The sequence below is a fragment of the Macaca thibetana genome, chromosome 16 (genome assembly GCF_024542745.1).
Source record: "Macaca thibetana thibetana isolate TM-01 chromosome 16, ASM2454274v1, whole genome shotgun sequence".
NCBI lineage: Eukaryota > Metazoa > Chordata > Mammalia > Primates > Cercopithecidae > Macaca > Macaca thibetana.
In genome coordinates, this window is record NC_065593.1 from 33,574,068 (window position 1) to 33,586,703 (window position 12,636).

At 42.2% G+C, this 12,636-nt stretch overlaps 1 protein-coding gene across 9 annotated transcripts in view; it reads left to right on the forward strand.

The window, feature by feature from the left end:
* Nucleotides 1-12,636, forward strand: part of BCAS3 (BCAS3 microtubule associated cell migration factor) — a 707,133-nt gene that overhangs the window by 26,208 nt on the left and 668,289 nt on the right. For all 9 annotated transcript variants that reach the window (XM_050764587.1, XM_050764586.1, XM_050764591.1 and 6 more), the window contains exon 5: nucleotides 2,798-2,904. In XM_050764587.1, the coding sequence (XP_050620544.1) occupies nucleotides 2,798-2,904 (107 nt within the window). The remainder of the gene's footprint in view (nucleotides 1-2,797; nucleotides 2,905-12,636) is intronic.

Consider the following 12,636-nt stretch of genomic DNA (forward strand, 5'->3'; position numbering starts at 1 on the left):
CAACAGAGCGAGACTCTGTCAAAAACAAAACAAAACAACCCCCAAAACTCATACTATACATTTTTTTGTTTTTGTTTTTTTGTTTTGGTGGAGATAGGGTCTCACTTTGTCACCCAGGCTGGAGTGGAGTGCAGTGGTGTGGTCACAACTGACAGCATCCTTGACCTCCTGGGCTCAAGCTATCTTCCCATTTCAGTCTCCCCAGCAACTGGGACTACAGGTGCTTTTCACCAAGCTCAGTTAATTTTTGTATTATTATTATTATTATTATTATTTTTGAGACAGAATTTTGCTCTTGTTGCTTGAGTGCAATGGCTTGATCTTGGCTCACTGCAACCTCTGCCTCCCAGGTTCAAGCAATTCTGCTGCAGCCTCCCAAGTAGCTGGGATTACAGGCATGCACCACCACACCCAGCTAATTTTGTATTTTCAGTAGAGACAGGATTTCTCCGTGTTGAGTTAGGCTGGTCTCGAATGCCCGACCTCAGGTGATCCGCATGCCTCGGCCTCCCAAAGTACTGAGATTACAGGCGTGAGCCACTGCGCCTGACCAATTTTGGTATTTTTTGTAGAGACAGGGTTTTGCCATGTTGCCCAGGCTGGTCTCAAACTCCTGGGCTCAAGTGGTATGCCCACCTTGACCTCCCAAAGTGCTGGGATTACTCAGTCTATATGTGGATTTTGACTTCATTGGGGGACAGGGGACTCAGCACCCCTACCCTCCACATTGTTCAAGGGTCAACTGTACTTTTCTCCTTTCAATTTTTATGTCGTTTATTTTTCTTTCCTAATTGCAGTGTCTAGGGCCTCTAGTACAGTGTCGAATATAAGTTTTAAGTTTGGGCATTTTTGCCTTGTTCTGCTTCATAGGGAGGAAGCATTCAGTCTTTTACCATAATTAGCTATAGTATTTTCATAGACATCCTTTATTCTTGATTTGCTGAGTTTTAAAAATAAAATAGCTATTGCATTTTAGCAAATGCTTTTTAAACATATGTTGAAATGATCATATGATTTTTTGCCTTTATTCTGTTAATGTTGGCAAGTTATAATTGATTTTTCCAATGTTAAACCATCTTACATTTGTGGGATAAACCCTGTATTTTAGTGGTCGATTATCCTTTCTATATTGTGGACTCCAATTTGCTAGTCTTTGTATTTTTTTTTCTTTGTAAAGTATTTTTATATGTACATTCCTGAGGAGGATTAATTTATAGTTTTCTTGTAATTTCTTAGTCTAGTTTTGATTGCCTCAGAATGAGTTGGTACTTATTGCCTTCTCTTTTGTTTTTTAGAAAAGCGTATAAGGCCAGACGTGATAGCTCATACCTGTAATCCTAGCACTTCGGGAAGCTGAGGCAGGTGGACTGCTTGAACTCAGGAGTTTGAGACCAGCCTGGGCAACATGACGAAACCCTGTCTCCACAAAAAATACAAAAAATTAGCTGGGCATTATGGCATATGCCTGTAGTCCCAGCTGCTTGGGAGGCTGAGGTGGGAGGATCACCTGAGCATAGAAGGTCAAGGCTGCAGTGAGCTATGATGGCTCCACTCTACTCCAGCTTGCATGAAAGAGTGAGATTCTGTCTCAAAAGAAAAAAGTTTGTGTAGAATTGATGTTATTATTATTTTTAGAGCCAGGGCCTCGCTCTGTCACCCAAGCTAGAATGCAGTGGTGCCATCATAGCTCACCGCAGTCTTGAATTATTTTGTTTAAAGGCTCCTTCCACTTCAGTCTCCAGAGTATCTAGGACTATAAGTGTGTGCCACCAAGCCCAGCTAATAATAATAATAATATCATTATTTTTGAGATGGAGTCTTGCTCTGTTGCCCAGGCTGGAGTGCAGTGGCGTGATCTCGGCTCACTGCAACTGCCGCCTTCTGGGTTCAAGTGATTCTTGTGCCTCAGCCTCCCCAGTAGCTAGGATTACAGGCGCGGCACCACACCCGGCTAATTTTTGTATTTTTTAGTGGAGACGAGGTTTCACCATGTTGGCCAGGCTGGTCTCGAACTCCTGATCTCATGATCCGCCCGCCTCAGACTCCCAAAGTGTTGGGATTACAGGCGTGAGCCACCAGGCCTGGACTATTTTTTTTTTTTTTTTTTTATATAGAGACAGGATCTTGCTGTGTTGCCTAGGCTAATCTTGAACTCCTGGTCTCAGGTTATCCTTCTACTTTGGCCTCTCAAAATACTGGGATTATAGGTGTAAGCTACCATACCCAGCCCTGTCTTTTTTTTTTCCCCTTAAATGTTTGATATTATTTAAATTGTGTGGCTAGAAGCTATGTTGAAATGGGCCAATGAATGACAGATATATAAGGAAATAGATAGCCAGGATGGACAACTTTGAGAATTCTGTCTATTAAGAGAAGAGAGGATAGTTACTGGAGAGGTGTAAAGATTGAATCAGGCATTAAAGAAATACCGTTGTTTTCTTGACTGACATTATGTCTTTTTTTTTTTTTTGAGACGGAGTCTCGCTGTGTCACCCAGGCTGGAGTGCAGTGGCCCGATCTCGGCTCACTGCAAGCTCCGCCTCCCGGGTTTACGCCATTCTCCTGCCTCAGCCTCCCAGTAGCTGGGACTACAGGCGCCCGCCACCACGCCCGGCTAGTTTTTTGTATTTTTAGTAGAGACGGGGTTTCACCATGTTAGCCAGGATGGTCTCGATCTCCTGACTTCGTGATCCACCCGCCTCGGCCTCCCAAAGTACTGGGATTACAGGCTTGAGCCACCGCGCCCGGCCCATTATGTCTTTTAAGTTAGCTTCTTTGTTACTTAATTGTATTGCAGATACATCAAGAAATCTGGAATTTCATGAAATACATAGCACTGGGAATGAACCGCCTTTGCTGATTATGATTGGCTACAGCGATGGAATGCAGGTCTGGAGTGTCCCTGTAAGTACACATGTGGTTGAATACCTAAAACATTATACTTCCCAGCATGTTAGCTTATGTGAAATCTGTAGATACTTTTTTTTTTGGGAGACAGAGTCTCATTCTGTTGCCCAGGCTGGAGTGCCGTGGCGCGATCTCGGCTCACTGCAAGCTCTGCCTCCCGGGTTCGCGCCATTCTCCTGCCTCAGCCTCCCATGTAGCTGGGATTACAGGCACCCACCACCATGCCTGGCTAATTTTTTGTATTTTTAGTAGAGATGGGGTTTCACCTTGTTAGCCAGGATGGTCTCGATCTCCTGACCTTGTCATCCGCTCGCCCCTGCCTCCCAAAGTGCTGGGATTACAGGCGTGAGCCACTGCGCCTGGCCAACAGTTTTTAAGTTAAAAAAATGTTTATTTTTTGATAAGTCACTTCTGATGAAGTTTGGTCTTCCATTCTGTTCTTTTTTTTTTTTGAGACAGGGTCTCTGTCACCCAGGCTCGAGGGCAGTGGCATGATTGTAACTCACTCTGTCCTCTAGTGATCCTCCCGCCTCAGTCTCTGGAGTAGTTGGGACTACAGGCACGTGCTACCACGCCCAGCTAATTTTTAATACTTTTAAATGGACACAGGGGCCTGTTGTGTTGCCCAGGCTGGTCTTGAACTCCTGGGCTCAGGTAATCCTCCTACTTGGCCTCCTAAAGTATGGGCGTTACAGGCATGAGCCACTGTGCCTGGCCAATTCTGTTTTTATAATTATCGTATTACTAAGTATCTAAGATGTGGGATTTTTTTTTTAACTTGGCTTTACTTTGCAGAGGTAGAAGAATCATGCTGGTATGTCACGAAATTAGAAGTGTTCTTTTTCTTTTGCCTTTTGGGAAGTGTAGTTGACATGTTTCAAGGTCTTGCAGTGTTCTTTGCAATTTTGGTATTGTTCCAAAGGCATGGAGAAAGTACTTAAAATTTGGTAGTTTTTTTTTTTCTTACTGAGAGGAATATTTCTAGGTTGTAATAAAACAAAAGGGTTTTGTAAATGTAATTTTTTCTTATTAATAGAGACTACATTTTGCTTCATTATGCTGTTTGTTGACAGAATTGAAGACAAAGAGGAAGCTATACGTTTAACAAGAGGGTTGAGCCTGTGTGATTAGGGGTGTTGACTGGATTGAACACATTCCTTTCGTGGTACTCAGCTTGCTTTAACTGCTCACTTGTTTGGTTATAATTAGAGGTATTACTTTTAATAGTTTAAAGTTAATTTCTGTTTATCTTTGAGTGCTTAAGGTCTTTAGTCTTTATTCCTCTTTATGCCTAGATTGTATTTTGAGAGGCTTGAATATTTTTTTTTTGAGATGGAATCTTGCTCTGTCGCCCAGGCTGGAGTGCAGTGGTGCGATCTTGGCTCACTGCAAGCTCTGCCTCCCAGGTTCGCGCCATTTTCCTGCCTCAGCCTCCTGAGTAGCTGGGACTACACGCGCCTGCCACCATGCTCGGCTAATTTTTTGTATTTTTAGTAGAGATGGGGTTTCACTGTGTTAGCCAGGATGGTCTCCATCTCCTGACCTTGTGATCTGCCTGCCTCGGCCTCCCAGAGTGCTGGGATTATGGGTGTGAGCCACCGCGCCCGGCATAAATTTTTTAATGGAATTTTCTTTGGCCATTTGTATGTTGTTGTAGTACTGCTACTTCATGAATTAGGGCCTGGTGTAGAGGCTCACGCTTGTAATCCCAGCACTTTGGGAGGCTGAGGCAGGAAGATCACTTGAGGCCAGCAGTTCGAGACTAACCTGGGCAACATAGTGAGACCGGGTGGGCACGGTGGCTCATACCTGTAATCCCAGTACTTTGGGAGGCCAAGGCAGGCAGATCATTTGAGTTCAGGAGTTTGATACCAGCCTGACTAACATGGTGAAACCTCATCTCTACTAAAAATACAAAAAAAATTAGTTGGGCGTGATGGCGCATGTCTGTACTCCCAGCTACTCAGGAGGCTGAGGCAGGAGAATTGCTTGAACCCGGGAGGCGGTGGTTCCAGTGAGCCAAGATTGCACCACTGCACTCCAGCTTGGGCGACAGAGCGAGACTCTGTCTCAAAACAAAATAGAACAAAACAAACAAACAAAAACATGTAGTGAGACCTTGTCTCTACAAAAAATTTTGAAAATTAGCCAGGTGTAGTGGCATGCACCTGTGGTTCCAGCTCCTTGGGAGGATGAGGCAGGAGGATTGCCTGAGTCTGGGAGGTTGAAGCTGCAGTGAGCCATGATTATGCCACTGCACTCCAGCCTGGGTGACAAAGTGAAACCTTGTCTCAGGAAAAAAAAAAAAAAAAAGACAATATGAGAAAATAAGCTTCTTATGTTTCATTGATTGAGCTCTAATTATGGTCAAAGAGGTTTATATACATATTATCTCATCTAATGTAGAAGTTACCTTGTTTTACAGGTGGTAAGGTCACACTGCTTTTAAGAGGTGGAACTAGAATTTTAACCTACTTATGTCTGAATTCAAATTCAAAGCCCATGGTCTAAGAGCTATACTTCATCACTTTTCAAATGTGATTGCTAAAGATATGACATGTGAGTAGTTTTGTAGTTTAGGTTCAGTTTTTGTGGAGGTGAAGGGAATTTTCCCTTCTCCCTCTGAAATAAATTGACAGTAGATTAACAGGAAGAAAAAGCATATACACATGCACGAGAGCCACATAAAATGAGACTCAAAGAAGGGCCAGATGGCAGAAGCTTACATAGTGCTGTCTTCACAGGGGAGAAGGAGAAGGAGGAATGTAGTCAATTTTGAGAGTTAGTAAGTCATTCTCAAGAAAGTTGAAGGGGCCCAAAGAGCAGAAAATCGTTTCTAAGTGATTCTCTTGGAAATGGGACCTGCGCAGAGATGATAGCCTGTGACAAAGTCTGTCTAGGTGTGATGTCATTTCTCAGTTTTCCTTCCTGCAATTTGAGATTAATCTTCTCTGGTTGAAGAAATTTCAGAGAGGGGAGAGGGAGGCAATTGTGTTCCTTGTAGAAGAGCTTCAGGAAAGGGAACTTTAGAGAGTTCCACCTTGTGCTTGTGAGGAGAAGCAGGAGAAGAACATCAGAAAGTCCTTGGTTCTGAGGGCTTCTGGGGCCTCTTAATTTCCTTTAGCTCAAAATGCTCCGCATGCTAAAATGCCAGAATTTGGAATATCGTTTTTTGAGCCCCAGTGTTTTCATTTGTAAAAGATTAGGATATACCTTCAAATACTTATAATTATGTTTTATGTTTCACTCTGTTAGCCATTATTGTGTTGGAACCCTTCTGAAACTTATAACCATTATTCATTCAATGAGCATATGCTAGACAGTGGGGAGCCTGTTTGCTAACCTGAAAAAAAAAGTGACTTTCATGGATCTTTATAGTCTGTAATTCATACAGTTGGCCCTCTATGTATGTGTTTTACATATCTGCAGATTCGACCAACTATGGATTGAAAATATTTGGAATTAAAAAAAAGGATGGTTGTGTCTGTACTGAAGACATATAGAGTTTTCTTTCTTGTCATTATTTCCTAAACAATGCAGTGTAACAATTATTTACATAGCATTTACATTGTACTAGGTATTATAAGTAATTAAGAGATGATTTAAAGTATATGAGAGGATGTGTAAAGGTTGTATGCAAATACTGTGCCATTTTATGTAAAGTACTTGAGCATCATGGACTTTGGTATCCATGGGTGGTTTGTGGAACCAATCCCCCACAGATGCTGAGGGACAATTGTATTTGCATTTGCTTTTCTTTATTTTGGAGTGCAGTGGGGGTGATCTCAGCGCACTGCAACCTCTGCCTCCTGGGTTCAAGTGATTTTCATGTCTTAGCCCCCTGAGTAGCTGGGACTACAGGTGTGAGCCACCATGCCAGGCTAATTTTTGTATTTTTTTTTTTAGTAGAGACGGGGTTTCGCCATGTTGGCCAGGTTGGTTTTGAACGTCTGACCTCAAGTGATCGACCTGCCTTGGCCTCCCAGAGTGCTGGGATTACAGGTGTGAGCAACCGTGCCTGGCCTGCTTTTTAAAAATAGAGATGATATCTCACTATGTTGCCCAGATTGGTCTTGAACTCCTGGCCTCAGGCCATCCTCCTGCTGTGGCTTACCAAACCACTGGGATTACAGATGTGAGCCATTATGCCTGGCTATGTCTTTGCTTTTGAGTAAGTATAGGTAGGCAGAAAATCAACCCCTGTGCAAACCTTAGCTTAGTTTTTGCTTCTAGTATATGCTCAGGACTCCCTCTTGTTGAGTATAATACAACTGTCCCACGGTGGCTCATGTCTGTAATCCCAGCACTTTGGAGGCCAAGGCAAGCAGGTTACTTGAGGTCAAGAGTTTGAGACCATCCTGGCCAACATGGTGAAACTCCATCTTTACTAAAAGTACAAAAATTAGCCAGGGATGGTAGTGGGCACCTGTAATCCCAGCTACTCGGGAGGCTGAGGCAGGAAAATGGCTTGAGCCCAGGAGGCGGAAGTTGCAGCGAGCCGAGATTGCGCCACTGCGCTCTTGCCTGGGTAACAGAGTGAGACTGTGTCTCAAAAAGAAAGACAAAACTGTCCCACCTGGGAGTCTCAGGTTAAGAAAATAAGCATATCCTGGTTAAACATTTAAAAAAATTGTCTGTTGAAGTGCATAGATGTGAATGGAACTTAGATGATGTCTAGGAATATCGTTAATTAGAGTCAGCTCAAAAGCAGAACTGTGCAGTAGTTTATTCCCCAATCTCTACTGCTTTGTATATGACACCAGCTTTCCTAGCTTTCCTGAGCTGTCAGATCCCTTCTTTAAACACACCAGATTTGACATAGAAAGATTGTTATGTTGGCGTTCCAGATAAACAACCCCTTTTTCCAACCATCCCTTTAATGTTACTGACTCTTTTTTGGTGAGGTAAGTGTAAGCTTTCTTGCTTAAAATTCTTAATTAAAAAAATCAGAATTATCTTTGTATATATTTTAAAAACCAAATAGTGGTGTGAGATTCAAATATGAAAAAAATGAAGTTCTATACGCTGCCTTTCTTTTTTTTTTGTTTTGGAGACTCTTGCTCTGTCACCCAGACTGGAGTGCGGTGATGCGATCTTGGCTCACTGCAACCTCCACCTCCGGGGTTCAAGCAGTTCTCCTGCCTCAGCCTCCTGAGTAGCTGAGATTACAGGCATGCATCACCACACCCAGGTAATTTTTGTGTTTTTAGTAGAGATGGGGTTTCACCACGTTGGCCAGGCTGGTCTCAAACTCCTGACCTCACGTGATCCACCTGCCTCAGCCTCCCAAAGTGCTGGGATTACAGGCGTGAGCCACCACACCTGACCTCAAAATAATCATACTTTTTGAAGTTTTCTTCTCCCAGTTTTAGATAGATTGGTGCCATGAACTACAAAGTTATTTTTTTATTTTATTTTTTATTTTTGATATGGAGTCTCGTTCTGTCAACCAGGCTGGAGTGCAGTAGCATGATCTCGGCTCACTGCAGGCTCTGCCTCCTGGGTTCAAGCGATTCTCCTGCCTCACCCTACTGAGTAGCTGGGATTCTGGGTATGCGCCATCACGTCGTGCTCATTTTTGTATTTTTAGTAGAGACTGGGTTTCACCGTGTTGGTGAGGCAGGTCTCGAGCTCCTGACCTCATGAACTGCCTGCCTCAGCCTCCCAAAGTGCTGGGATCACAGGCTTGAGCCAACGTGCGTGGCCACAAACTATGAAGATTTAAATGGTGTTCATTTATTCAGCACATGTCTGGGATATACAGTGGTGAGCACAATAGATGTGGTCTTTGCTGTCATAGAGCTAGTAGGAGAGAGAGATTTAAATAAAAATAAATGCATATACAACTTAAGTTGTAATATGAGAAAAAAGATGACATATTATGACAAGGAAGTGGCATATAAGCTAAAAAATACTTAGGGTAAGACTGGAACAATAAACAGTAAACAGAGGTTCTGAGATGAAAGCGTTCTTTTCTCTATAGTTAGAGATTGATTTAGATTTCTCAAATTTTTTCTCTTTAAAGAGTATTGAGGCCGGGCATGGTGGCTCACGCCTATAATCCCAACACTTTGGGAGGCTGAGGGTGGTGTATTGCTTGAGGCCAGCAGTTTAAGAGCAGCTTGGGCAACATGATGAGATCCCATCTAACCATAAACCACAAAAATTCAGGCTGAAACAGGAGGATCACTTGAACCTAGGAGGCCGAGGCTGCAGTGAGCTGTGATTGCGCCACTGCTCACCAGCCTGGGTGACACAGCAAGACCCTCTCAAAAAAAAAAAGAAGAAAGAAGAATATTGAGATAAATATCTTTATGGTCATATAATTTGGAGAGATCAATAAAAGTAAGGCTCCTGATAGATTTTCCAAATTATATTTTTTTACAGCCATGTCATTTGTACTTATCCCATACATTTATTAATTCATTCACTCAGCAAAGATTTATTAATTGTCTATTACATGCCAGACTGTGTTGAAGGTGCTGAGACAACACTGAACAAAACAAAGTCATTCTGCTTGTGGAATTTTCATTCTGGTAGGTGGGGAAGATAGATTTAATAAATGTGTACCATGTTAGATGGTGATAGATGTTATGTATGTAGGGGGGTTGGTGGTGTTGTGGGTTGCTCTTCTATATAGGATGGTCTGGGAAAGCCTCTCAAATATCCAGTGATATAGTGGAGTGGTGTGAAGTTATCCATATGGGTATTTGAGGGAGGAACACTCCAAGCCAGTACAAACATTCTGTGGTGCAGAATATGTTTCTTATATTTAAGAACAGTAGGGAGGCAGTTTAGCTGGAGTTAGGGGAGCAAAGCAAAGAGTAAGAGATTATGTCCAAGAGGTGGCAGTTGGCTAGGGCTTTGTTTTAGCCCTTGTAAGGACATCTGAAATTTCAAATATAGAGCAAAGTTGGAATTTTACAGTGAAAATACTTATACCCACCATCTAGAGCAGCAGTCCCCAACGTTTTTGGCACCAGGGACTGGTTTTGTGGAAGATAGTTTTTCCACAGGGTGGGAATAGTTTCAGTATGATTCAAGCACAGTAAATGTATTGTTCAGTTTATTTCTATTATAATTACATTGTAATATATAATGAAATAGTTATACAACTCACCATAATGTAGAACCAGTGGGAGCTCTGAGCTTGTTTTCCCACAACTAGATGGTCCCATCTGGGGGTGATGGGAGACAGTGACAGGTCATCAGGCATTAGATTCTCATAAGGAGCACGCAGTCTAGATCCCTGGCATGTGCAGTCCACAATAGGGTTCACATGCCTATGAGAATCTAATGCTGCTGACCTGACGAGAGGCAGAGCTTAGGCAGTAACGTGCATGATGGAGAGCAGCTGTAAATGCAGATGAAGCTTCGCTTTTGCTTGCCTGCTTCTCACCTCCTGCTGTGAGGCCCGGTTCCTAACCAGTGCCTGGCCCAGGGATTGCGGACCCCTCAACTAGAGTATACCCTTAAAATTTACCTATACTTTCTTTTTTTCCCAGTTTTTTTTTTTTTTTCTTCTTCAGGCAACCCTCAGAACCGGAACGGGTTCATAGAGCTGCCTACTGTACTTTGTCTCATGTCCATCTTATTCGGTGCATTTCAGAGGAATGCAAACATCAATATGCTTTCCCCTAACTACTTTTGCATGCATATAATTAACTAGAGTTCAATATTTGGTTAGTTTTTTCATTTTTTTAGACAGAGCCTCGCTCTATTTCCCAGGCTGGAGGGCAGTGGTGCGATCTCTGCTCACTGCAGCAGAGATGGGTTCAATCGATTCTCATGTCTCAGCCTCCAGAGTAGCTGGAATTACAGGCACATGCCACCATGCCTGGCTAATTTTTGTGATCTTTTAAATTTTAGCTATTTTGGTAGGTTATACCTTGAGGATTTACTTAGCATTAGCATTTCCCTGATGACTAATAATGTGGAGTGCTTTTTCATGTTTCTTGGCCATTTGTATATATTTTAGCAATTATTTGTATAATTTTGTTGCCCATTAAAAATTTTAGTTGCCGGGTGTGGTGACTAAACCTGTAATCCCAGCACTTTGGGAGGCTGAGGTGGGCAGATCACAAGGTCAGGAGATCGAGACCATTCTGGCTAACATGGTGAAATGCCATCTGTACTAAAAATACAAAACAAAAAAAAATTAGCCCAGCGTGGTGGCGGGCGCCTGTAGTCCCAGCTACTTGGGAGGCTGAGGCACGAGAATGGCGTGAACCCAGGAGGTGGAGCTTTCAGTGAGCCGAGATCGCACCATTTCACTCCAGCCTGGGCTACCGAGCAAGACTCCGTCTCAAAAACAACAACAACAACAACAACAACAACAACACTTAGTTGTAGAAGCCATTGGAGGATTTTGAATAGAGGTAATATCACTTTTAAAAATAAGAAAGGTATGTGAAGAGCAGATTTGGGTGGAAAGGTAGTGAATTTGGTTTTAAATGTGCGAACCGTAGGTTGTTGTTGGTCCATGAACTGGTGATAGTGAATTATTTGTTATTGGCAGCAAAAAGGTAAAGGGCAGAAAATGAGAGTAAGCTTTTAGAAACCTATAGTATTTGCCAGTGCATACTCTCCAAACATATGTATATAGTTTACAGAAGTATCATTTATGCCAACTTTTAGAAAAATAAAAGGAAATTGGTCTTTTATGACAAATGGTTTGAAAAACACTATCATCAACGCATCCAGTTGGAGAAGGAGTTGTTTTTGATAAGTATGTTTAGACATGCAATCATGTATTATTTTATTTCACACAAATAACATTTCTGTGATTATTAGCGTTCATTTTAGCATTATACATTCTTTGTAGTCATGAGAATAAGATACAGAATTTTCAAGGAGGAGATTTGAATTGCAGAATGAGGAGTTGGACTTATTCTTTCAGCCATGATAATTTGGACTCATTGAGAAGCTTTTGGTAACATACATTCCAAAAGCTGTCTGTAATATTGATTTTGTGGTTGCAGTGGGATGAATAGCAGGAGAAAAGGTTATAAGGCTAGTTAGGAGTGAATTTCAACACTGTCTAAATGTTAGATGTTCAGAGCCTGAAGTAAGTTTGTTGCTGTGAGAGGATTACCAAAAACCTTGGTAAGTGGTTAGACATTTAGAAGAGAAGAAAGTCAAAGATGTTTCCAGAGTCTTGACCTGGGGACTGGTGCTGCTTAGTATGAAAGATGGCATCATTTTAGCAGAAATAGAATTTGATTATTAGACTTAGACTATGTTAAAAATCATGTAAAGCGAAAATTGTATAGCTCTTGTCTTACAAGTAATAAAGGGTTCTCACTTAAAGTTTCAGTGGTAAAAGTCTTCTGATATTTTCCTATAATTTTTGCTATCTGTTTAAATGCCTACTTAGTTTTCTCTTCTTTTCTTTTCTTTTTGAGACATAGTCTTGCTCTGTCACCCAGGCTGGAGTGCAGTGGTGCAATCATGGCTTCAACCTCCTGGGCTCAAGTGATTCCCTCACCTCAGCCTCCCGAGTAGCTGGGACCACAGGCATGCACCACCATGCCCAACTAATTTTTGTGTTTTTTTTTTTTTTTTTTTGTAGAGGTGGGGTTTTGCCATGTTGCCCAGGCTGATCTTGAATCTTGAGCTCAAGCGATCCTCCTGCCTTGGCCTCCCACAGTGCTGTGATTACAGGCATGAGCCACTGCACCCAGCGTCTTCTTTTGAAATGCTTAATTTTTTCTTAAAAAATGGAGAGTA